The sequence below is a fragment of the Hippocampus guttulatus genome, chromosome 19 (genome assembly GCF_054856545.1).
Source record: "Hippocampus guttulatus isolate MCC_2025c chromosome 19, RoL_Hgut_1.0, whole genome shotgun sequence".
Taxonomy (NCBI): domain Eukaryota; kingdom Metazoa; phylum Chordata; class Actinopteri; order Syngnathiformes; family Syngnathidae; genus Hippocampus; species Hippocampus guttulatus.
The window spans coordinates 4,802,788-4,827,438 of record NC_141279.1 but is presented as its reverse complement, the minus strand read 5'-3'; the positions used below and the strand labels follow the sequence as shown (position 1 = coordinate 4,827,438).

Sequence of the window (24,651 nt, the reverse complement as noted above, 5' to 3'; positions counted from 1 at the left end):
ATTGTGGTCAAATGTAGCGCGCATTCACGCACGTGCGTGTGTCATACTGAAACGTCTAACATTCCTTTGTGACAATATGCACGAAAAGGTACAACCCGTTCTGACTCGAATCCGAAAATTCTGCTTTGAACGGCCAATTCGCATCGCGGTTGGAGCCACCGCTGATTCGCGCATCGCTAATGCGACTGATATGCATCAAAATTTCATCCGCGCATCTTGCTTGCAATCCAAAAACACAACAGGCACTCGGATGAAGTCATTGGACAAAAACTGAACATCAATTTAATCAACAAATCTGATTGGTTGGTGCACACAGGACCTTCAGAGCAATCCCTTCCGTCGCCGTGGTGATGAATAATTACTTATGGAGTGTTTGCATTTGAGTTAATTATTAACAAGCTCCTTTTGGCCCGTGAGCTACTTTCTATGTGTTTGGAAAAGTTTTGTGTGTGTGTGCCTCATGAATAAATGACAGGTAGGACATGTTTACCTCCTGCTCATTACACACACACACACACACACGCACACCACACACACGCGGTGCAGTGAATGGGAACAAGTTGCTGATGTTTTATTTAAGGAGATTTGTTTCACCGGCTAATTTCTTTCTTTTCTCCGCCTGCGCTTTATCAAACGACAAATGTTTACAACCTTCACTGCAATAAACAACAATGCACGTTGTTTTCCCCAACACCTTCCGGTCGTGCAAAATTCATTTTTTAAAAAGTTATTACAAGTAGAACACGCTGCCAAAGACTTTGTGGTGCGGGTCTTTTTGCCTTTCGGTATTGATCTTAGGTCGTATGGGGCTTTGATGCCATTTTTGTTGTCCGGGGTCATGGTCATTGATATTTATATGATATTTTGTGGTATATTGGGTTTTGACCATTTGTGTCGTGCTTTTATCATTTGTAGAAGTCGTTGGCATTGTTTGTGGTGTAGGTCATTGATGCAGTCTCTGGAATTCATGATATAAAATGTTGTTATTGGTCTTCAGTATTGATCTTGGGTGAAGATTGATGATGAGTTGACGAATTTGTTCTTGCCTCTGTGAATATGCTTTCAAGGGGTCGCGGCTAACTGAGGGATCGCGTGCAGACACAGTCACAGGCGTCACATCAAAGGCGACCGGGTTGGTGATAATGGCCGCCGGTTTGTTTGCAATGGAAAGAGAAAAAAAAAGCAGCCTTTTCGCCAGCCATTTCTAAAATAAAATGGCCTCCCTTTGAAGTGTCACTTGTTGCAATTGACAGAACACTTTCCAGACACGTCTTCATGCATCGCAGACCCAGAGTACCTGCTGCCTCTCAGCGAGGCCTCGATTGAGCCTGACGCTCCGTTTAACACGCATTCGCGTTGGCCTCACATTTTCCCCCGCACGCTGACAAATGCCGAGCGACACGAGACAAACTCCCCACGGGCCCCCGAACGCCCCGTACTGGAACCTCTGACTCACACGGCGGCGAGACCTTCGCACGCCGTTCGGAGGGAGTTCCCCACAACTGACAGATTTCTTTCTTTGGGACGTTTGTCACAATATTAGGCACAGCTGCACCACACACGACTACTGGATCAAAACCCCAAAAGGTTTCAATTAATTGGCTGTGTTTGTTATTGTGGTCGAAGCACATTTTGAAGCCTCTCGTGTCACTAAATAAGACAACTATGAGAAACAGCTGTTGGTGTGATGCCGTGTACACTCACACCACAAATAACAAACGAGTCGGGGAAGACTGCGATGTGTCCCCCCCCTCCAGCTTAAATTTGAGGATATTTTTTGCCTCTGGCATTTGACACAGTTTGACTAAAGGAAGCGCCAGGGTGGGCGCTGTCAAGTGTTTCCTCACGGGAATATCTGATTTATTTGTTTCTAATTAGGCTTGCTTGGCATCAAACCATCACTCTCTACGGTATGAGTGCGCTTGCTATTAGTGTTTGCGGAGACAGGTGGAGGGGGTTCTTCGCCCCCCCGGTTGGCTGTTTTGATTAGCGTGGAGCGTGCCTGTCAGAGATATTTGCTCAGGCTCGGCCAGGGCGGGATTACGAGGGAAAACACACTTGCGATCTGCGCCGCGTCGGAGTCTTTCGGCGTGCGTGTGGTCACAACGAAAGGCCCGCATTCCTGGTCTAAGAACCCCCCCCCCCCCATCCCCTCCCTCCCTCACGTCATCATCATACGAGGGGCTGCTGTTAGGGGGGGCCTTGGTAGCCCACCCGTCTTGTGCGCAAAGACCCAGCTCAGTGTTTTGCATGCTTGGAGATGAACGGGAGGGGGATTTTCGATGGGTTATAGTTAAAGAGGTGGTCCGGGTGAGGGTTAATTGAGCACAGGTGACACTATGCAGGTGCACAACCGTGTGTGTGGTCTGCAGTCATGGTTGTGTTTGTTGTGGGGGGGGGGTTGGGTTTTTTTTCCCCTGCTGGGTGCATGTTTATAGTTATATTAAAGAGCCATTGCCAAAACAAAATCATTGACAATATTTAAAACCAATGACAGAAGACCAGCTTCCAGGACAATATTAACTCATTCAGTACCAGCCAATTCTGGACCAAGTCTGAAAAGACGTTTAAAAACGTCTTTGGGAGTGAATGAGTTAAAGACCAACACCCAGGGTGTAAAAAAACAAAACAAAACAACAAATATTTAAAAAAAATAAAATTAAAATAAAAAATCATCTGAAACAACAAACACCAATATAAGAAAAATAATGACGTCAATATTTGCAACAACGTTTATTCAAATCAGAAACCCTTTCAGCGTTTGCGTTTCTTTTGATGCACATCTGTTTTTACAAGTCCACACACAACAAAAGGAGGAACACAAGCGGGCCATTGTGCTCCTCGAACGGCACACGCGGCCCCCCGGAGGCTTTAAAAGTGACATCGAGCGGAGGCACGTCCGAGGAAATTGGAGTCCCGCTTCGGGACGAAGGAGCTCGGGTGGCGGCAAGCGTGGAAGGGGGGGAAAAAAAAAAAAAGTGGAAGTGAAAAGGAAGCCTGTGCTGTAAACACAACAGAGTGAAGTGTCAAAATACGTGTGGAATAAATACATTTGCAAAAATACTTTTGAGATTTTGTCGGTAGAAAAATGTTTCGCTTCAAAAGCAGCTTTGTTACTGTACGCCAGCTTTTAAATACAAGATATGGCGTTGACTCAGTCGGTGCATTTGTTGCCATTCAAAGCAAAGCATCCATCAAACAAACACAAGTCCTTCCATAAATATCTGATTTTGATTGTTCCAGAAACACAATCTCACACTTTGCATATTTGAAGGGATCACTTCTAGCTTTAAAGGGGGAAAAAACAAAACAAAACAAAAAAATGGACATTTTCTGCATCAAAGCCAAAAAAAAATTCAGTTAAAATGCTGACTTTGTGATTTAAAGTCACACACGTCAAAGTTTCAAGTTGCAATGTAGTTTCTTGATTGAACGTTGCATTTTTTTGGTGTTGACAAAAGATAATAACTAAATTTTCAATATTTCTCATTTTGAGGACTGCAGATCACTTTCATCTTGTTGTTTCGAACCAAAAAAGAAAATAGAAATGTTGCCTTTGATAATCACTTGCAGGGTTTGTCTGTAAATGCAAAATCTGTGGAAAGCACATTTTAATTTCTACTAATGAATTATATCATCCATCCTCAGTATTATTATTAATATTAAATATTAATATATATTTTTTTAATATATATTTAAAAAAATATTCCTATTTTTATCTATGTGCATTATATTTATTAGACCTGGTCAAATATTTCTCTTTACATATAGTGACATTAATTATCTATACTGTATGTATATGCATCTATTCATTTTAAATCAGGTTCCAGGGAATGTCAATAGAGTTCATCAAATTCAAATATTGAGTTGACAGACGTTGTTGTTTTTTTCCACTGCTTCATTTCAACTGAAAAGACAGCGAAATGTAAAGATGCAAATTTAGCTTTAGCCAATTCATTGGTGGAAGAGGGGAAATAAGAATAAAAAAATGGAACTTTCTCCCTGATATTCGGCATGTCGTCGTTCGCCACATTCAGTCATCCCAGCCAAAGTTGTGCGCAGTCATCTGGTAGAACTTCATGTTAAAGGGCCGGTAGAAGTCTCTGAGGCGGCGCACCACCTCTGGGCGGATGTCTGGGTGGGTGCGCCCTTTGGTTTTGCCCAGGCAGTGGGGCTTGCTGCTGCCCTCCGCCTTCTTTAGGCACGGGAACCCCTTGGTCTGGTTGAAGTAGAAATGTTTGTCAGTGATGATGCGCTTGAGGCCCAGGAAGTCCTGCACGCGTCCCAGCTCGCCGGCCGGGTCGCTGATGAGCCGCTCGCCGCTCACAAACAGGATCTGCTCCATGGGGAAGTACTGCAGCCAGTTGTCCAGGTGCTTGGCGTAGATGCCGATCTGGATGGCGCTCCACGACGTGTCGATGAGGCCCGTAGTCCTGTTCTTGAAGGTGAGGCTCTCGAAGGACGGAATGTCGGGCTTCTTGGACAACGTCTGAGTGTAGTCCGAGATGGCCCGGGTGACCGGATCCCGCACCACCACGATCAGCTTGGTGTCCCGCGACATGGCCGAGATCCGGGCGGGCGCTTCTTTGGTCACGAAGTAGCTGGGGGTCTTCTCCATGGTGATCTGGCCTTCCAAGGTCTTGGGCATCAGATCCCTGCCAGGATAAGAGACGGGAATGAATGAATCACATGATGGTGCGAAATCCCGTCAAAATAGGAAAGTAGTACAACGTCAGTATCGAGATTGAGCTCGGAGCTGACAAGCGGTATATCATGGATGGATGGCTCCCTTTCACACGGACACAGGAAATGTGACAGAGGCCGCTGCAGCTTCAATCAGTGAAGAATAACACGGGGACCGCGTTTATTTATTTGATCTTGATCAGGTGTCTGCTGAGAGAGGGCGGCGCGGGCAAATATTGATTCTTGCAGTGTCGGCGTGTCCCGGGATGTCGGGACATTCTTGCGGTGAACACCTCCAGGATTCCACCACCGTGTGGCTTTAAGGGGTTTATGAAAGCAAGCTGGCTGCTCCCCGGGGGAGGACTTTTGAAAGAGGATACTTTGGCTATTATACAATGTGAAGCCCACTTATGAAATCTTGAAAAGTCTAAAGGGCCTCTCGGCATAATTGATCACCTGTTTAAACCAAAGATGAACATCATCAGCCCTGCGTGTGTTTTTCTCACTTCTCGTGCTTCATCAAGTTTATTTGAAATTCGGTGGCGGGTGGTGTGATTCCGCTCGAAGCCGGGAGCGAAGCAATTCTACTTATCCGACCGTTGATTCCAAACCTCCCTGAAATGAAACCCCGCTGATGAAAACCGCGTCATAAATCCAGACTCAAATATTTACGCCGACAAAGCTGCGCTAAGACATTTTCTTGGCGAAACGTCCCAACCACTCTTTCTGCACTCGCCATCCGGCGACGCGAAGCAAAGCAGGTAAAAAGCAAACCATGAATGATTAACAGCACCTCTTTCTCCGCCATTTAGAACCTCTGCAGAATGCAGTTTTAAAATTCACCCAAGTACAGAACGCAGACGTCAATTATTCATCGGCCTCGCCAGGCGAGGACTGAAGCTGCCGAAGTGGCCGCTGGGTCGAACGTCCCGCGAAGCGCCCAGCCAAACTCAAGTCTGAAGCTACTTCCTGCAGGCTACTTGATCCAAAGTACCTTGCAGTCCAGTTCTGTTATGGTAACGTTCTGCTTTTTACAAAATCGAACCACGAATTTTCCGAAATGTCATAGAGGCAGGACAGCAGTTGAGAGAAAGAGAATAGCAGCATCTACAAATGGCCACAGCAAGTCTACGATGGGCTAATGCTAGCTAACGAGCTACATCGGGTCTTGCAAGTCGCTGGACCTCGCTTCCCACAACCTGAGTCACTAATGTCCCCCAAAACTCCACAGCGATGCCTGCTGGAAATTCTCTCATCAAGCTTGATGTCGGCACTGATAAATGGCCTTCCCGCCGCTAGCGCGCTAATTTCAGCTCGAGGAAAAGCAACCACACGCGTGAGAACATCATTGGGTGTATGAAAAAGAGATGAGGCTGCGCTAAAGGAGGCATCCATATTTGATGGCGAGCGTCATGCTTGTTCTGTGGTCAATGTAGCAAAGGCACGAGGGGTGTGAAAGGCCACTCGGTTGGGGGGGGGGGCAGTTTCAGGGTCAGTGAGGTGGATGGCGGTGTGTGGTGTGTGTGACACGAAGCCAAACAAGTGTGCAAGTCATCGCGCGTCATTTCACAGGACAGCAAACCAGGAAAGAGTCCACTCAGATGTCCAGTTTGAAAGAGCGGGATTGTAATATGATAATTGTTATCCTTCTTCCACTTTGTTTGAAGACTGTTTTTCTGCTCCCGGGCTCCCTTTTACGTCTGTCAGCTTGGCCAATTCATGTGCAGTCCAGAGCTAGCACCGTGCTCGCTTCTTGACCTCACCGGGCGTAAGAAAGTGTTTGACCGCTCCTCCAGGTTTGACTTTGACGTCTTCATCTGACCGCTTTAAATCAAACTTCCATCTTGCTGGCGCGGGTTTCCTTCGGGAGGCGAGCAAGAAAAACAGCGAGAACAAGATGACTTTTGGAGGAATTTGGATGCCGGCGTAGGAACGTCTTGTGAACCTGTCAGGACTCTGACGTCACAGGTGGAAAAGAACAAATGGGATGCCAGGACTTGCTGGTTCGAAAGCATGCCCTCGCTTTTTCATCGTTCAATGCTGTCTTTGTCGGATAAAAAAAAAACAAAAAATCGAATAGCTCGGATGCATCGCTCGTTTCCCCGCCGCTCGTAAACGAACGTGACTCATGTCTGCCTGTCATACGAAAGCCGCAAAATCAACGCCTACATGCCCCGCCGGGTCTTGCGGACAATACGGCAGCCGCCTCCTGGCGTTGTCCTTCCAGGAAACGAAAAGCTTTGGACGGCAGCCAGCGTCTTGTCAATGGACAAGTGGCGGTAAGGAGGCAGAAGTGCTTCCTCCTTCACACGGCAGGCCCTTTTGATTCATTTTCCCTGCTCCCGCTGCCAGGCAGGCATAAATACACTCACACCCGCAGCGAACTCCACTGCCACTGCCAGCAGATAATCATCTTGTAATTGGCTCAATATTTCTGCTGTTTGCCGGCCAAGCAAAGGCCGACTCGGCGAGGCTCGGACCCCGCCGCAGATTTTCCAGGTCAGTGGATGCAAGCTTAGGAGGTCGCGGCGGTGATTTCGAGTAATGGCTTGCTTGGTGGTGAGGAGGAAAGTCTCCAGGCTTTGAACGTTCAAGATTTTGACCCGCTTTGCTTCCAGTTTGGCAAGAAAAGTAGAATATGATCGGCATTGGCTAAATATGTTCACTTATTTTAAATGAGATTCTGGGTCAATTCAACATGCGAACTATGGTCTGTGTTTCCAGACATGTGTTCTTGATACTTTTTTTGTGGGCCTACTGATAATCTACATGCCTTCTGAATCTTATGTTGCAAAGTGAGATTGCCTTCGAGGGCTGAATTTTCCTAAAATTCTGGTGGTGGCTTGATTATAGAAAAAAAAAAAGATTCCTTGTTTTCAGACCGTTTCTTGACTTTTTTTTGTGGGTCGTGCTAGGCATGCCAACTAGATTTCAATTTGCTCCTTGAAATGTCAATATATTAAAAATAATAATAACTAAATAAACACTTCTGGGATGGGGCCTATAGAGACAATTTGGCACCCACGGACGCACTTGGTCTTAACCAAGAACTGTTTTAAAGTTTGAGAGTGCAAGAATGTTCATCTCATGATGTTACAATACATTAGAATATTCCGTCCAGAGGATGTTTTTTTGCTAGCTTTTATTTCTACCAGTATGAGCAAACATTTGGACAGCATTCATCATCATCATCAAATGTGAACACAGAACCAACTCACAGATACATTGCCAGCCCCCCCCTCACCCCCCCCCCCCCCCCACCGCACCGGGAAATGCAGCGTCGAAATGACACGGAGGTAGATGCCTGTTTTTTCTCACCCTAATAGCTTCAACATATGTTATCTGTCACCACGACACATTAAAATGGATTTATGGCACATTGGCCGTCCATTTATTTCAATCAAACCGTTGCACGTTTCAGCGTGGCAAGCAGTTTGCCAACATTTTTATCCCTAAACGCCAGATTTTTCCAACTAATCCAAATCAACCTTCAAAGAACAGACGGCATTTTTCAAAATGTTTCAGTGGCTCAAGGATATTCGTCATACTCCTCTGAAGTATTTTTTTTTTTCAAATGTGTTCCCGCGACAATACATTTATCATGGACATTTCGATCAATCTCACCATCAAGTTCCGGTTATTCTAAAAACAGACTTTTTTTTTTCTTGGACTCGTTTTTCCGCCCGAGTGACGTCGCTATCTCAGTTTGCTTCTTTATCAAGAAAAAAATAGCCTGTCATTTCCACAGCGGATGACTCCCAGACGGCGTCGACGCCGCATGTTTTTTTTTTTTTTTTTTTCTCCCAGAGACTGGATGATGGCTCTCTTATCTTGTAATTGTCTAGTCTCTTCAAATTGCTTCCTACCCCCGGACGGTTCTCATGCGCCACCCCGCTTGTTTTCTGCCAGTCTGGAGAATTTTGCTTTTGTGTGTGGTGCTTTTTTTCCTTCAAAGATACCATCTTGAAAACCTTTTATATTATCCTGCTTATTCACTGGGTAGGAACTCAGAAAAAAAAAATCCAAATAAACGTCAGCTCATGGCTGCCAGGGTTTGATCCCGACATTGTTTTGAATCTTTTGACGAATATATCCAAGACTGTGTCAAAATGGTTACTGACATGTTTTGTTTTGGGGGGTTTTTTTGGAGGGTGGAAGTAGTCTCATAGAGTTGCGCAATCTGTGTGTGGATGTTCGACAGACCATTTGGAAAGGCAGCGATGAACATCAATTGTTGTTTTGGACAAGCAAGTATTGGGCAATTTAGTGCGGGTCCTGTCAATATTAATAACAAGGGCCCCATTGTGATTGATGTTTTGGCGGGTGCAGCTGATTCAGATTTTTTGGCACAATAAAATTCCCATAACCGATTAATGGGCCAATAAAAACTCTTTTGGTATCTTGACGCTTACAAGAACAAACATATGAATGACAGAACGTTTGACTATTTTTACAATATACTGTATTGTGCTTTAGTAGCTATTAAGCTACTAAAAGAGAGAAAAATTGTCATCGGATGATCTTTTGCCCAAAACATTTTCTGGGCAAATGTCTTATGTTGTAATATGTTGATATTTTTTTTTTGTCATCAGTTTTATTGTTGCATGACTCAAAGCAATGCCTTTTAAGTGGGTTTTATTTTGAATTTTTTTTTTTTTTTTTTTAAAGGGTGGTAGCAGTGTAAAGGGTGTGGGTGCGCTGCTTTAATGAATGGGAAAGTCTGCCTGGTACTCCGCTTTGTAGAACTGCCATAACATGAACATGTTTTGTGGTATGCTTATCTGCTTTGGTACAGTTCTTGTCGAGGGTTTGCTGAATGTGTCCGGTGGCATCTTTATGCAAATATTCATTTTCATAATGGTGTTTTCTTCTGTCACAGAAAAAAAAAATCCATAGAAAAAGCCGATTTTGTCCTTCTGGGTTCTCGCCATAGTAATCCATCTCATCTGGGGGGCTCCACTTGGAAAACATCCATCTCACCCTCAAATATTAGAGGCCGGAAAAATGACGCAGGAAAGAAAAAATAATAATCAGACATGTGCTATTTGTGAGATATGGATTATAAATGGACTATGAGAGAATATTGTACCACACGTTCTCATCGTAGAAATAACATCTCGTAAAAATAAATACAGTACTCACCTTGCCCTCTAGTTTATCCTCATTTTTCTTTCCCGTACCGAACTAGCTGTCGCCATCCAGCAGAGTAAAAATTTTATAGAGTTAGCTTTTGCCGGTGCGTCCTTATAAATTTATTTATAAAACAGGATCTGCCCCCCCCCCCCCCCCCCGCCACACTGTGCAGTGCCAGTCAGCCTCCAGTTTATTGCATAAGGGAGAGGGGCAAAAAATAAAAAATAGAAAAAAAGCTTTATCTTTACGGCAACGTGCTCGGTGAATTATTCAGCCAGAATGTGTATCAGTGAGGTGCGGCGTGAGGAAGACGGCTTCGGGTGAGGAAGGATAAAGACACACCGATGTGTCATAACTCAACTTAGAAGTGTATTATTTTAGAGCCTGAATAGGGACTGGATGAACTGGCATGTGAGGCGCTAACGTGTTGATAAAGTCACATGCCGTACCGCTGCCTTCTTTCGAAACATCCGAAATATGCTATGCATAATATAGTACAAGTTTGTGCTCCCAATTGCTAATAGAGCACAGTATGGATTGATACTGTCGATAGAGGATCTGTCCGACATGAAATACAATTTTTGCAGCTGTTCACATCTGCATCGTATGCTAGCTGTCGTATGCTAGCTGTCAAATTCCAAAGCGGGTAACAGCAAAGTAACAGAATGAAAGATTTGTCAAAAAGTTTGCAGGTCATTTCAGTGTTCTGGGTCATCTTCTCACTAGCTTACTTTCCAAAATTGTTTTTGACGCGAGCTATTAGCCTGGCTAATAGCTTGTTTGTTACTTGAGGAATTAGCACTCTTGCCTGGAGCTCTGTGTTCTTTTTAAGCAGTCCGTGCACTCTCGCGGCCCGCTGCAAAGGCATATTTCAAGCCCTCGCATTACTTTTTCATACTTCCCTGACCCACTTTGCGGCGATGACACTCGAGCAGGATTAGCTTCACTGACACTTCCTCTCTTTGCCAAGTCAGCTTTTAGCGGGTTTAAGCGGCTCGCGGAAAGATAAGATACCTTAACGTTTAATAGCAAAGCTTATTTTTAACGTATTGTCCTCCCCGGAATGTTGGCTTACATGGTCAATGTGGCGTCATTAGGACGACCGCTTCCACCAACCCACCCACTGCCCCCCACCAGCCAATATTTTTCTCTCTGGTGCTGAGTTAATCTGAGGGCGTTCAAATGCGCCACATAAGCCTGATTTGAATACATCAAGTAAAAATGATGGAGTGCACAATAGCACTTTGGAGTTGGGGTGGTACGCTCTGTGATAATTAGCCAGCAGCACTTGTCTTTGGGACGGTTACTATGGCAACGCGCTCCAAAATGAGCCCGTTGGTGAGTGAAAATCAAACGTTCGCACTCGAGTGCGATAACAGATCCATAAGCTGCGAAAAAAAGTATTTCACTGGCAAAAAGACAATCCAAACCCGTTATTCCTTCTTTCGTATTCCTTTCGCCGGAAATCCCTTTGCCGTAATTCTTGTCTTTCATATCCTACCCCTTTCGTAGGTTCTTGGGTTTCTATTGCTCAGTCTATTCGATAAGAGGTGGCTCAGTGGGTAAAGACTTGATTCGGAACCAGACCAAGGATAAAAAAAAAAAAGGTCAATTCAGAGACACAAAGAACAAACTTCTGCGTTGGAAACGTTTACTTTCTGTTGCTAACCAAAACAGCAGCAACTACAGAGGCACGTAAATGGTCTTGCCGATGAATTAGTCCTGCGTTATCTGGAGCCGTTTTGCGGAAAAGGTTGAAATAAAGTGTTTGGGGTGACATTTCACAAGGGCGAGAAGCAGTGAAACCTCATCTGAGTATGAAAGCGGAGAGTCGAAGCGCAGCGAAAGCCAAATATCTGGCAGTAAAAATTTTAAAACGGAGGCGTGCGCTTCGCTCGCGGAGAAGCAGCACGTTTACGAGATAGCTAAAAAAAAAACCCGTCGGTGCAAAGTACCCGGCTTCGGTTTCTGTCCAAAGCGACGAAAGTCGAGGCGGGCGTGAGAGTCCGGCGTGACATGGGAGAGCGTCAACGTGATTATGCCAGCTCTTCTTTTCCGTGTGTTCCGCCATTCCTCGTTCCATTTCTCCCAGGCTCGGAAACACAAAGCGCCTGGCAGCGTCCGTCGCTTCCCGCGTTTTCGTGCCAAGCCACAGCGAGAGCGCCACAGACAGGATTAACAACTACGGGTGCTCCCCACTTAGCACAACTCAACATAAACCACGAAACCTCTGACATTTTCCCCTTAAATTACTACTTTTTTTTTTTGGGAGGGGGGGGGGGAGAGATTGACATTTTTTCCAAATATACATTGATTATAATTTTGCAAAATCTTTTAGAAATTTTAGAAAACTACTTTTGACTTATTTTGCTTTTAAATTATTTTGTATGTTAATGCATTTGAATGCTGCATTTATAATTTAAAAAAAAATTCTCATAATATCACAATTATTTGACTTACCCGACCTCTCAAAATCAGACCTTTGCCTTTAACGTTAACTCCTGCGAGGTTGTGACTTATTTCCTCATAGTATTATCGTAATATGACTTTGGTGTAAAATTGCAGCATTATTCTTTTTGCCCTAAAAATCGCAATATATTCTCTAAAGATGTTATTTTTGTCTCACAAGATTAGATTTATTTATTTTTTCTCATCATTAAAGACAATTCAGGTAGTGATGTCAACTGCGTAGCTTCAAACACCCAAAACTACTCTGGTTGAAGACTGCTGAGCACTTGTCAACTCGGTTGCTAAACAAAACAGCAGCACTTTACTACAATAAATCAAGTGTGCGGTCTCTGGAGACGTTTTACCATAACAAGCAGGAAGTGTTTAAGGTCACGTTACACGAGACCGGCAAGGCGGGATGGCGCGGTGAGAAAAAGGTGAAAAATATTCCAGGCCAAACTGGAGCCAGCGGCTGCCGGCGGCTCGGCTGGGAAGCCCCTCAATTACCCCCCCGCCCACATTGTGAGAAAGCATGGGGTTGCCGGGGGGGTCTTCCTACTCTTCCTCCACCAGACTGTAGCGAGGTAACTCCATCCTCGAGGCTCAACATGAAGTGTAACAGAGGACGGTGGTGTGTGAGCTGCCGTTGACAACGTGCTAATGTTTTAGCCTGTTGGGCCTCGCCGTGTGGAAACGGATGGCGTTTGGAATAAAATAGCATGACTGGGGGCCTGAGGACAAAGGACGCAGTGTAGTGCAGGTCGCCCTCGCCGGTGAGGCGTCCTAACCCTCTCGTGTTTCTCGAAGATAAATATTAGAAACGCAAGCTCAATAAATTGTATTGGACTTCGGTTCTGCAATGTGATTGATCTCTTTGCATTTCTGGGGCGGGCCTTACCGAAAGGTGAATGAAGCACAACCAGACAATTTATGAAGACAATTTAACTCATCTGTCTTCAAGCCAATTACATTTGTTTAAGCATGGTTTGCGTCGCCATGGATACGGTAAATGAGGCATTCACAGACCCGATAATTGACAATATCAATCAGAAGGGTATTTTTCAATCTTCCTCTCTGACACCATCGTCCTAAAAGGCACATTAACATTGAGATAGAACTCCGCCGGGCTCAATTAACGGATGCGGGCGTGGAGAAACGCTTCTGCCTGTCCACACTACAATTCAAACAATGAATGCGGAAAGCACATCCTTCACAAGATACACGATGAGAAGATAAGCCGCAAAGCCAAATGAGCCGTGCATTAACGGCGCTCATTTTCCCGACAGTTAAGGCCAATGCGAAGCGCTGTCAGACAAATTAGCATAAAGACTAACGTGCTCACAAACACGCATAAAAAAAAAAAACAACAACACAATTTTAGGTGCAAATCCAAATTTGTTCGAAACCGACTTCAATATCGCCTTAAAATATAAATAGATAATTAATCGATGTTGATATATTGTTTTGCAAAATATAAATGGGCACCATGAATGGTCCGCACGATTGACTCCGCCATTGCATTAGCTTCGGTGCCACCCGATGACGAATCCTCAATTGAAAACATGCATCAATTTTTTTTGTAATCTTGCAACAACAACAAAAAAAAATAAGAAGAAGAATAAAACAATTGACGCGGCAAAATAAATTAAATGACAGTGGCGGGTGGGTTGACTTGAGTTTTATACTGAAAGATTTTTAACATGATCGGGCAAAAAGGTTGATTAGGAAATTTAGCTGGCGGCTTTTTCCAAGGCACGTTTTGTGCATGCAAGACGAAGCTGGCATAAAAGCTTTTTGTGGGTGCGGAGTGAGGGGGTCGGGGGGGGGGGGGGGGTGGATATCCCGGCTGCTGCTTGCTGCTGCTGGATTCAGGCCGACAGCGATTAGAAGCCAGAAAAAGTGCAAAATAACATTTAGCGCCGGCGGGCTGCTGAGTGGAAAATAGTGTGACGGTAACAAATGGTGTGTCAGAGGAAGGGTCCGTGTGGGCCGTTCATGCAATGTTTCACCCGGCGCACAGTCGTCAAAGCGTGGCGGCGGCATTGGTGGAGTGGAAGGGGGCGGGGGGGAGGATTTAGCTTGACAACTCCTGCCTAATTGCATCGGCTTGTCTCCGAAGGTCCATAAATCAGCGCCGCAGGTGAATCCGAAAAGAGCACAATCGATGCGGTTGCATCTCGGCAGACTTAATGAGGCTCTTACGAAAGGTGAAGATGTTCTCAAGCAAACCCGGCTAAGGCTACATCCTTTCTTAAAATAATGGACATGAGCTTTTTTTTCTTGAACATCCAACTTGAGGGTTTATACAATGACATGACGGCAGGGGCTCACATGGGGGGCATCAATTATACAGATAAGCAAATGATAATAAATGGCTCTTATCAAATAACTGTACGGCGATCCGCGGAAAGCGAGGACAACTGGAAAAGAGATTCTCCGGTGATTTGAGGATCCATAAATCGTGGTGACAAGCTGACTGGATGTTGATGTATAATTACGGGAAGCGGCGCTTGATTAAAGCGAAGGAGTTATTGCATGTATACGTTTCTATCAGGAGGTGTACGGTTCATCGTGCATGTTTGGCCAAGATCCGTATTGACTGAGAAAGAGATTCGCATTTTATGAACTTTGAAACGTTGCCACCATGAGCCGCCCGCACGCAATGACAAAAACGCAATTTTGTGTCGTCAATCCGTCCGTGACAAATGGTTAAAATTTGGAAGCAATCAGATGAAAAGAATCTGTCCTTCCAAGAATAGTTTGCTTTTGAAGAGCCAAATAGACCATAAAATGGCAACTTCAAAGCAAAATGGCTCATATCCTGTTTTTTTTTCTTTTTTCTGGCCTGGCTTTATCCAGCGTTTTTGTGGGTCCACTCATGATAGTCATGTTTATAGAATTTGACGTTGGTTGTTGAAACTGGTTTTAGGGGCTAAATTTAAAAAAAAAAATTGAATTAAGAATAATTAAATCTTCAATCTTGACTGCATTGCTCCGCCCGTATGCTCTGACAAAAATTCTAATCCCTCGCACTGCGGTCTCTCGAAAACAATAGCTCAAAGTTTAACTGCCTTCTGCGGTTGCATTTTCAAACTACTTTGAAAATAACTCTAAAATGACTGCTACAAAACAAAATGGCAGAGGACGTCATCATCCACGTGTGGATGTAGCATGAGGGGGTGGGGGGATCAAAGTACAGTAAACCACTTAACACGTGGGCTTTCGAACATGGTGTGTCACGCGGGAAGAGAGTGTCCTTCGTTAATGGACGCCTGTCGCATCTTCCGGGTGAATAATGCAGCTTTGCTAATTGGCCAGGTGAATAATTGATGTGGGTTGGGGGGCCCCGTACTTGGTGGATAAAGAACAGGCGGGCGTCCTGTTCGAGTACATCCCACTCTCACCGATTCCGACGCTCCCCCTGCTTATTGATGACTCCGTTATGACAGCGAATAAAATCTTGCAAATCGCTGGGAAGACGCCCACTCTATGCCTGAAAGTTAAAATGACTTCTCAAAATGGCGGTCCTAATTCAGTCCAAACAATCGTTTCGTTTGTGATTCAACAATTACGCTTTTGATCCAAGTTTAAAAAAATATATGTATTGTTTAGGTACTTGGCTCAAAAAGATAATTGCTTCCAGTTCTTTGGAACAGGGCGGACAAAACTGACCTTTTAGCAATGAGCCACGTGCTGCTTCACGCAGTCTCAAGACAAAGACACAGCTGAATCGTTTATCTCGAAGCCAACGACAATGATTTAATGTTGCTCACAATGCGGAAGGATGCCAGCAGATGGGAGGGAAAAAGATGGGAGTGGTGAAGGAGGAGCGCATACGGGATGGTCGGAAAAAAATGGATTTGACCGTAAAGGTGATTTAAGCCTCGTTCTTGAGGTGTCCGCTTTCCACATAAAAGCAGCCCATAAAAAGAAAGTCATCCGGGGCGTGTGGGGTCGACACCTTTACACCAGGAAACAATAGGTTCAATAAGTCAGTGGGCGTTCAAAGAATTCCTGACCAGCCAAAAGCTTGACAATGGTGGAGAAAAACCAATAAGTCAGGCTCAGAACGGACGTTTTTGTTGCTATTATTTTGGCGATAAACAAATCAGCTTTTATAGATTTTTCATAGCCCGAAACCAAATTTCGCGATTGAGTATACGCCACCCTAAAATAACAATTTTGCTGTAAAAGCCATTTTTCTTTGTAATGTGAATTTTGTTGATCAGGAGGAGACCCACAAAAAAAATTGCAGAAGCCATGCTTAAAAAGACACGCCCATTTTACGAACAGTGGACATTTTAGGATCAACCCTAAAGCTTGCCTCAGAGGGGTCCTTCTGAATTGTATTTTTTATGAATGCAGCCTCCAAACCAGTTTCCCATTGGAACATCAAATTTGGTAGGCGTGTCTAAATCCAGACCTTTTTTTTTTAAATCATGCCCCCCCCACCCTCTCACCCCTGAAAAAAACAACATTTAAGGGAATTTTTTTTTTTTTTACTCGAGAAAATTTCTCTACTTTAGAAATTGTCTCACAGTTCTGCAGTATTAATTTCGAAATAAACCCCCATCAGCCATTTTACTTAGAAGCGGACATTTTAATTTTTTTTTTTTCTGAGTGTCTTCAGAGGACACTTCGCCCGACACTGTTTAAACCGATATCGGCCCAATTTGAACCGGATAACGCGAGATAACAAAACATTTGCTCTTTCGTCATTGCACGCACGTGGGCGAAACACGTTTAAGCCTTTTCCTGCTCTATTTGTAAATTATAAATGTCAAGTGTGAAGGAGACGCAGCCTTTGAGGATACCACCCCAGGCTAGACGAACTGGCTGCGGTGTGACTGGTGCACCGTGTTTTCCACTTTCCTTGCAGTGTGTCACATCTGTTAGCAGCAGGTTGGATCGAGTGGGGAGGCGGCAGGTGAAGTGGAGCCTCAGCGGAGGTCGGGGGGGGGGGGGGGGTGGAGGGTGGGTGTGTCTCGGGTGGGCTTGTAGCGGTACACCCAACGAATGTAACGTGATCTGGTTTGAGCCGCCTTTGGATTGTGAAAGTGATTATCGAGGGGGTCGCGATTGTAAAAGTGGGACGCTCACCTCCCCGGTGTAGGCATGCAACGCGCCGCCGACTGCCATTCAAACCCCCGAGCCGCTCTCCACCTCGGGCGGCAACCTTCTCGCTCGCCAACTCCTTGACCTCCGCCGCCCCCTCTGACATCCTTACATTCCCTTAGCAGCTGAACCTGTGAGGCCCCATGCAGGGCTCTCCAAAGTAGTGCCTGTCAGCAGCTGCCCTGCGGCATGTGGGGAATCTGCCCTGGGGAGGGGGTGTGGGGGGGGGGATGAGGACAGGTAGCAGGTGCAGGGTTGCTCCACCTGGATCGCAAGCACCTGACGCACTCATGGCTAAAATAAGAGCTGTTGTTAGGCCACTTGTGAGCCAGCCCCAGGCCGTCTGGTCCCCTAGCTGTCTTCGGGCAGGAGGCGGGGTACACTCTGAACCTCGAGACAATTTCGAGGGTTCCATTAACCTGCCACGCATGTTTTTGGAATGAGGGACGAAAGCGGAGTACCCGGAGAAAACCCACACAGGCACGGGCATAACATGCAAACTCGTAGTATCATATTTGTAATTGTCATCGGGATTCTTCGTTAGGCTTGTGCAAATCGTTAAAACACTTGCAGGCCAGCTAGCCTGAAGCTAAGCGGCGAACCGATTGATGACTTTTGAGGGGGTCTGCTAAATGTGCCACCCTGGGAGCTCCAGCAGATGGTTGCGAAGGGTTTCCTCCTCATGTTACATTGTTTCAAGGATTTCGTTGTTTGTTCACTTTCGGCGTTTGTGTGTACACAAGTCGGCAACCTGTGCGACCCCAACCCGCCAAGAATCCCCACCCTCCCATCATATCTCCGGTCCGCTTAGCAGCTGTCGCGCCTTTTATGAGGTATTAGCCCATATCTTAACCCAGCTTTTATTTTGGGATTCATATTTCCAAAGGAGTGCTCAGGGGGTCACTTTTTATTGAGCGTGCAGAAATACGGAAAAATACACTTTGATCGATCTAATCGTCCAAGATGGAAACAGCGTCACATTGATAGCTTTATTAATATTATTAAAATTTTGCAATTGAAAAATATTTTACATTTAAAATACATTTTAATTGTATTGTTTTTTTCTTTACTATTTTTACTTCTTTTAAAATTTAAAGTATTCGTGTGATTTTTAATTGTTGCACTTATTTTACTTTTTACAATTGAGAATAGTGTGACGTCTTTTATACTTGTATTTTAAAAATAATTTTAATAAAAAAATGCTCCTAAAATATATGCCAAATTGTCGATGATTTATCTTATAATATTCCACTTTTGTAGATTGATTTTTACATTTTTTTTAAATAGTGTGATATCTTGTAACCTATCACTTTTAATGTAAAAAATATATATATTTTCATTATTTTTCAGTAGCGTAAATTCAACGTGAAATGTGTATGTTTTAACAGTTCATTGAAAAAAAAATCACATTTGAATGTAAAAATTCTAACTTTTATTCCACTTTTTTACTGTCAAAAATGAAAAACTCAGAAAGCGACAAAAAGAAGGAAGCTCGCTCTGCGTGTATCTTCCGTTTTCCGACTTAAACATTTGCTTTGACAGAAAAAAAGTTTTTTTCCCCCCCTGGCAGGCAGGCTGAAAGATTGTTCAAGGAAGTTTTTTTTTTTCTTTTTCTATGAGCATCCACAGCGAGCGCGCTCGAAGGCACGCACGCTGGCACTCTCGCCATGCACGTTTTGCTATCTGCAAGCGCCTGTGTGGCGATAGGGCGGCTCGGCGCCAATCGCCCTGGCAGAGTCGCGGACGGAGAACAGACGGCAGGAACCTCCTCAGGCACCAACCTCTGTTTGAGTGCCCAACATATGTGTGTGTGTGTGTGTGTGTGTGTGCGTGTGTGTGTGTCTGTCTGTCAGATTATAAAAATGAACAAACTCTGTCACTCTGGAATTGGTTCAGATAATATGAATGTAGCGTCCAAGTCAATAGAAAGATGTTGATTTCTATTGTGCACAGTGCGACTTATCATGAATAGCTTCTATTCAATCTTGCACAGATTGCACAGAATGAAAGAAAAAAAATAAAAGGGGCTTCATCGGCCCTTATCTTTCATTCGCTACATTTGTAAGAGTAGCCGCAGTCTCGGCCTAACTACGACTGCTTTCTCTCTTGTCCGTCATTGCCGTTCGTTTGCGGGGAAAGATGGCCGACAGCTTCCGCCGCGCAACGCCGGCCGACTTGATTAAAGCGAGAGAACGTGTTCGGAAATGAGTTTGCCACCCCAGACCGCTTTATTGATAGATGAAGGGCGACGGCTCGGCCCGGCATCTCGCGAGGGCGGTGATGAAGGGGTCCCCGCGTGGCGTTCGGCGCCATGATTGATGCGCTTGGCGTCCGAGTACAGGGAAGTCGCGCGGTGATTCAATTAATCTCAACCTGCGCACTGGTAATTGTTACAGTAAGTGTATGTTAGACTGGAGCGAGATGGCTTTCCAAGTGAGTCGAGGAACTAATGGTAGCAACATCCTCGCGACACAGGCTTTCTATTTTTTTTTCTTCTTCGACGCTATTATGATCCCGTTCTCCTTAGATGAGGATTTGCATGTTAATGAGAGCAGCACATTTCTTCTGTCGGCGGACCACAACCAGAGGAGATGATAGATGAACCGTGGCAGGCAGATTAGGGAGGAGGTGCTCCCCCCCACCCCCACCCCACACGTGCGAGCAATCGTGATCACGGGTGGAAATGGCTTGCAAAGAATTTTAGTCGAAAAACGAATTAGCTGTTGTTATACATTTGGCAATGCATACACATATGTATGTGTATATGTATGGATACATATATAGTGTATAATTGTTATTTGAAGAATGATTAAAAAAATGGTCACAAATTATAATCATATTAAGGAGAAATGCAAAATTTGGGAGTGCTTAATTGCTTTAAAAGCAATTTAAAAAATTGTAATTCAGAATAAAAAGACACAACAGGGAATGTTTCATTCAAAGTTGTTTTTTTTTCTGGGTGGGGGGGCGGCGGGGGCTGTAAAGTACAGTTATAAAAATTGCAGTCACCCTGGGAGAAGGAAGGATGTTAAAGTTAAAATAAAAAAAAATAGGTTGGAATTGTTCTTTTTTTTTTAAAGTATCAATCAAACCAATGAATTTTATTTGTATTTTTCGATAAATACAATTGCAGTCAGGCCATGGAGGAAGACATTTGAAGATGCAACAGCTGATTGATGCCGGCATGTACTGTACGTTAGTAATTCAATCTTTTTTTAAGGAGCTGATTGAAATAATGAATGATTTTTAGATGGTCTTCGCAGTTTCATTTCTACAGCTAAAAAAAATGATGTCTGCTCATCCTGTCACGTGAGAGCAAGAATATTAGTGAGGCGGCACGCAGTGGAAAAAGTCCACTTTTATGACAAACGACAGCGTTTTTGCAGCATTGCTTTTCGGCATGTGAGCGTCTGTTTGGGGGCACCGGGTGGAAATTCCCACAAGCGGGACAAGTGCGAGGCGGGGGTGCGAGGTGGTGGTGGGGGGGGGGGGGGGGCGCTGGAGAAGGAGGCCTGTTGGAGCTGCCATGTCCCATTAAGAGCTTAGGAGGCGTTAAAATATGGTCGGCGGGTTCCCATCGAGGAGGGATTGGCACCGGCGACCCGTCCTGGCCCCCGGCGATAAACAAAGATCCTGCGATGGATGCGCGCCTCCCGCATGCAGACGAGGGATGACATAGCTTTTGGATGTGAGGATTCAAATTAAGACGAGTCAGACGTCAAACTCGTTTTCTCCTCGACACGAAACTCTGACGGCATGAAATGGTCCGATTGATGGCTGAGTTTCACATTTCACTGCTTTCACGCAGTTGGCCTTGCAAAAATGAGCTGGCATTTTCTTGCCAATACATTAAGTTTTCTGGAGTCAGATATGAAATCAGGATGCCAAAATAAAGTTACACCGCCATACCGCCGATGCTACCGTCAAAGTCGTCGAATTGGAACAAAAACTTCACCTGGTGTGCTTTGACAACAGCTTTTGGCATAACAGGTGAGAGAAGCTGCCCCCCCCCCTCACCCAATTTTCATTAGTTTGTACCTTTTGTTTTAGATATGGGACAATTTCCATTTTCCGTTCGCTGATTTTGGTTCCGATGAACTACCGTTATAACGTACAAAATCGTTAAGTCAACAACCAAAAGCATCTAATTACCTAATGGTGGGAAGTGTTGTGAAAGACGCAGCAAAATAGCACAAGTTCTACCCAGACATGAGCAAAAGGGGCTTGTCATGGTACCTCCGCAACCTGCGACTTGGTAGGTCGACTTTGTACCTTCAACTCCGTGTCGGTGCACCGAACAGCAACCTGGGGTAAAAATGCGGAAACCTTTCCGGCTTTAACCACAAGCCTCTACATGCCTCCCCGTGACCCCGTGCCAACCACTTACCATCTAAAGTGGGGGGGATGTGTTGGAGGGAGGGTGAGGGGCACAATCAAAGGCCAGCACTCCAGCACATGAACTCCTGCCGAGTGGGCCTGCTTGTTTTAACACTTATTTATTCCTCTTTGCCATTCAAGGCTGCTCCTCTTCTAAATGGGCAGCATGAAAAAGGAGGAGGTGGCGAAGGAGGAGGATGAGGTGGAGGGGGGGGGGGGGTGGCAGCGCGCCGTCCTTGGCGGTAGGGGTCCAAAATTCCGGGGAATCTTGGCAACGTCTCGGGATAGATGGGACCCTCATGGATATAACCCCCCCCCCCCCCCCCTCCCTGCAATTCCACAATGGATGAATAGGTAAACAGAAGGGTGAGAAAGAGTGATGGCAAAAAGAGAATGTTCACTCTCATGGAGGAACAAAGAGGGAGGTGTGTGTGAGTGAGAGAGAGAGAGAGAGAAAGTGTGTGTGTGCATGTAGCCAGACAGCTTGTGTGTGTGTGTGTGTGTGTGTGTGTGTGTGTGTGTGTGTGTACTGCGGAGAAAAAAAAGTTTGGTGGTCCGGCTCGCTAATGGCATAGTTAACTCGACGCAAAAGGTGACTTATTCTTCCTGAGACACCCAGGTAACCTTTATCATGGCCCCTAATCCTTCTATATAGCACGGCCCCATTAGACACACTGTGGAGTTAATGGGAATGAAGGAGGGAGGGGGTGGGGGGCATGATACCATTATTCCCCTGCCTGGCCGCAGAAACGTGAACCCACAACGCTCGCCGTGACAGACGAAATTAATCACAAATTTGGAATTTTACCATGAAAGGCTTTTATCGGGGGGGGGGGGGGGGCTGGGCTAACTTGCAGGTTATGCCAACTTGTTTTGTAAAAAAAAATCTGTAATTCACACACTGTTTAATATGTTTTGGTTTTTAGGAGGTAAGTCATTGTTTTTATTTTATTTTTTAAAATACTGTAAAAAAATATCATTGGGGTTGGGAGATCATTTGTTTCGAATTTGTTTAATCACCATAAACAAAAAATAATTAAGCTGTGAAATATTTTTAGTTGTTAGAAAAAAAAAAGCAGTCTTGTTTTGAGTTTTGATTAAATAACATAACTGTTGGAAAAATATATAATTCTCACTTCTTTTCTAATTGTGCACTTTACCTCCTACAGTAATTTTAAAATAATACTAATGGAGACTGTTTTCAGTTCTTTTAATTTGTGCTTTATTTTTAAAAAAAAGCACATTTATTTTTATTATTTTTATTTCATTTTTTATTGTCTGACTTTAACCTTTTTAAAACAAAAATAGACAATAGAAAAATATCACATACAATCTGCTTTGCACTTGCTTATAATACTTGCACACTTATGTGGACCAATATTTCTTATTCTTGAATTTCAGCTGAAACTAATCGCTATCAGAAAATGATTGCTACATTTTTAACCATTCCGTCGGATTGTCCCAGTCATACTTTAATCGAGAGTGAAAGTTTGTGTTTAACTGGTCAACATCCAATCTCAAGTGCAGGTTGAAAGTTCTCGGCTTATTCAGTTATTGTTGTTTCAAATAATAGTCAAGTATAACCGGCTTGAACTCATGGCACGCTGTGTGGAGTTGAGTAAATGAATAAGGCATTGCAGTTTCGATAACAAAGAAAAAGTTGCGTTCAGTTCTCAAATTTGCAGTCTAATGGCATGCAAACAGAAATTGACACTGACACTTATTAGATTGGCAGCTTGACATGATATATTAAAGTTTAAAAGCAACTTTTCCCCCTGTATTAATAGGTACTGATGCAATGGTTTGGGTAAACAAAAATCAACATTTTCGAATGAAACCCCCCTCTCATACGTCAGACGTCATGCAAAGCAAATTTTCAAAGAAAAGGTTAATTTCCATACTACCATACTGTTAATATACATTCAACACTAAGTATGTCAAATTCAGGCAAAAGCCAGTTTTCTAATAGCTTGAACGACATATGGTCTGATGTGGTATAGAAATAAATAAAAACCAGCAACACAAAAAAAGACGTAATTTAGCATTTAGACGTCAAGTGTCATTTTCGCCCCCCAAAACTGATTTCAATCGTACTCTAATGCAGGACAACACAGTGGGACATTTACCTGTACCACTTTAGACCGTTGTCATAGTTGCGGTCAAAGAAGTGCGGTTCTGCTCCAACGGCCCTGATGTCCGGATGGACGCGCAGAAACTCCAGCAGAGCCCGGGTGCCTCCCTTCTTCACGCCGACGATGAGCGCCTGGGGCAGTTTCTTGTCGCCCTCGCCGAGCGGGCTGAGTCTACCCGCGAGCCTCGGCGATGCCCTCCGGCCGGCCACCACTTGCCCCACCGCCGGTAGGATGCCGGCAGCCTCCTCCATCTTCTCCGATGCATCCAGAACGGACAGGCCGCCTCGATCGTCCGCGAGACCCCGCAAGAAGCCCCTGGAGCTCACGTAACCCGCCGCTTCCTCCGCGCCTCTCCACTCAGCCGTCCTCCAGGAGTCGGGCTCCGGCTCTTCCGCGGCTGCCCGGCGTGAGGTGGCTCGCAGCGGTGCGGCCAGGCAGTGGAGCATCAGGAGGAGAGAGGTGAGCAGAGAGCCCAGCATAAGCGCCACTCTCCGGGACTGGCGCGTCCGGTTCACCGGCGTGCGCCATCCCTGGGTGGTCGCTGCGGGGGCCACCGCCATGCTAAGCGCGCATCATCGAGTCGTCTCGTTGCCATGAAGACATCGACGAGTTCATCCACACCGCTGCAAAATATTTGCTGCGTAAAGTTACGTTCGAAACCCGTTGCAGCAAATCAGCGTATGGCTTTATTTTATTCGTTTCTTTTTTGAAAGATGACAAGTGACTTTTGCATCCTCTCAACATCTGACTCGGGTACCTCACG

The 24,651-nt window shown here is 44.8% G+C and overlaps 2 protein-coding genes across 2 annotated transcripts in view; one reads left to right on the top strand and one right to left on the bottom strand.

Moving 5' to 3' along the window:
- Positions 1 to 2,718: 2,718 nt before the first annotated feature.
- LOC147189703 (heparan sulfate glucosamine 3-O-sulfotransferase 3A1-like) lies at positions 2,719 to 24,624 on the bottom strand. The gene is made up of 2 exons (XM_086139135.1): positions 23,883 to 24,624; positions 2,719 to 4,655 (listed from the first exon to the last, which is right to left on the bottom strand). The coding sequence occupies exons 1-2, from the start codon at positions 24,446 to 24,448 to the stop codon at positions 4,034 to 4,036; spliced, it is 1,188 nt and encodes a 395-aa protein (XP_085995261.1). The 5' UTR covers positions 24,449 to 24,624; the 3' UTR covers positions 2,719 to 4,033.
- Positions 24,208 to 24,651, top strand: part of cox10 (cytochrome c oxidase assembly factor heme A:farnesyltransferase COX10) — a 42,622-nt gene continuing 42,178 nt past the window's right edge. The window contains exon 1 of the mRNA XM_086139133.1: positions 24,208 to 24,347. The gene's annotated coding sequence lies outside the window, so the exon portion shown is untranslated. The remainder of the gene's footprint in view (positions 24,348 to 24,651) is intronic.

Bases quoted from the DNA above. Each gene is read 5' to 3' on its own strand.
- LOC147189703 (XM_086139135.1), bottom strand. From the start codon at position 24,448: ATGGCGGTGGCCCCCGCAGCGACCACCCAGGGATGGCGCACGCCGGTG. The intron at 4,656-23,882 runs GTAAATGTCCCA...TTATCCTGGCAG, and splicing joins AACGGTCTAAAGTGGTACAG to GGATCTGATGCCCAAGACCT.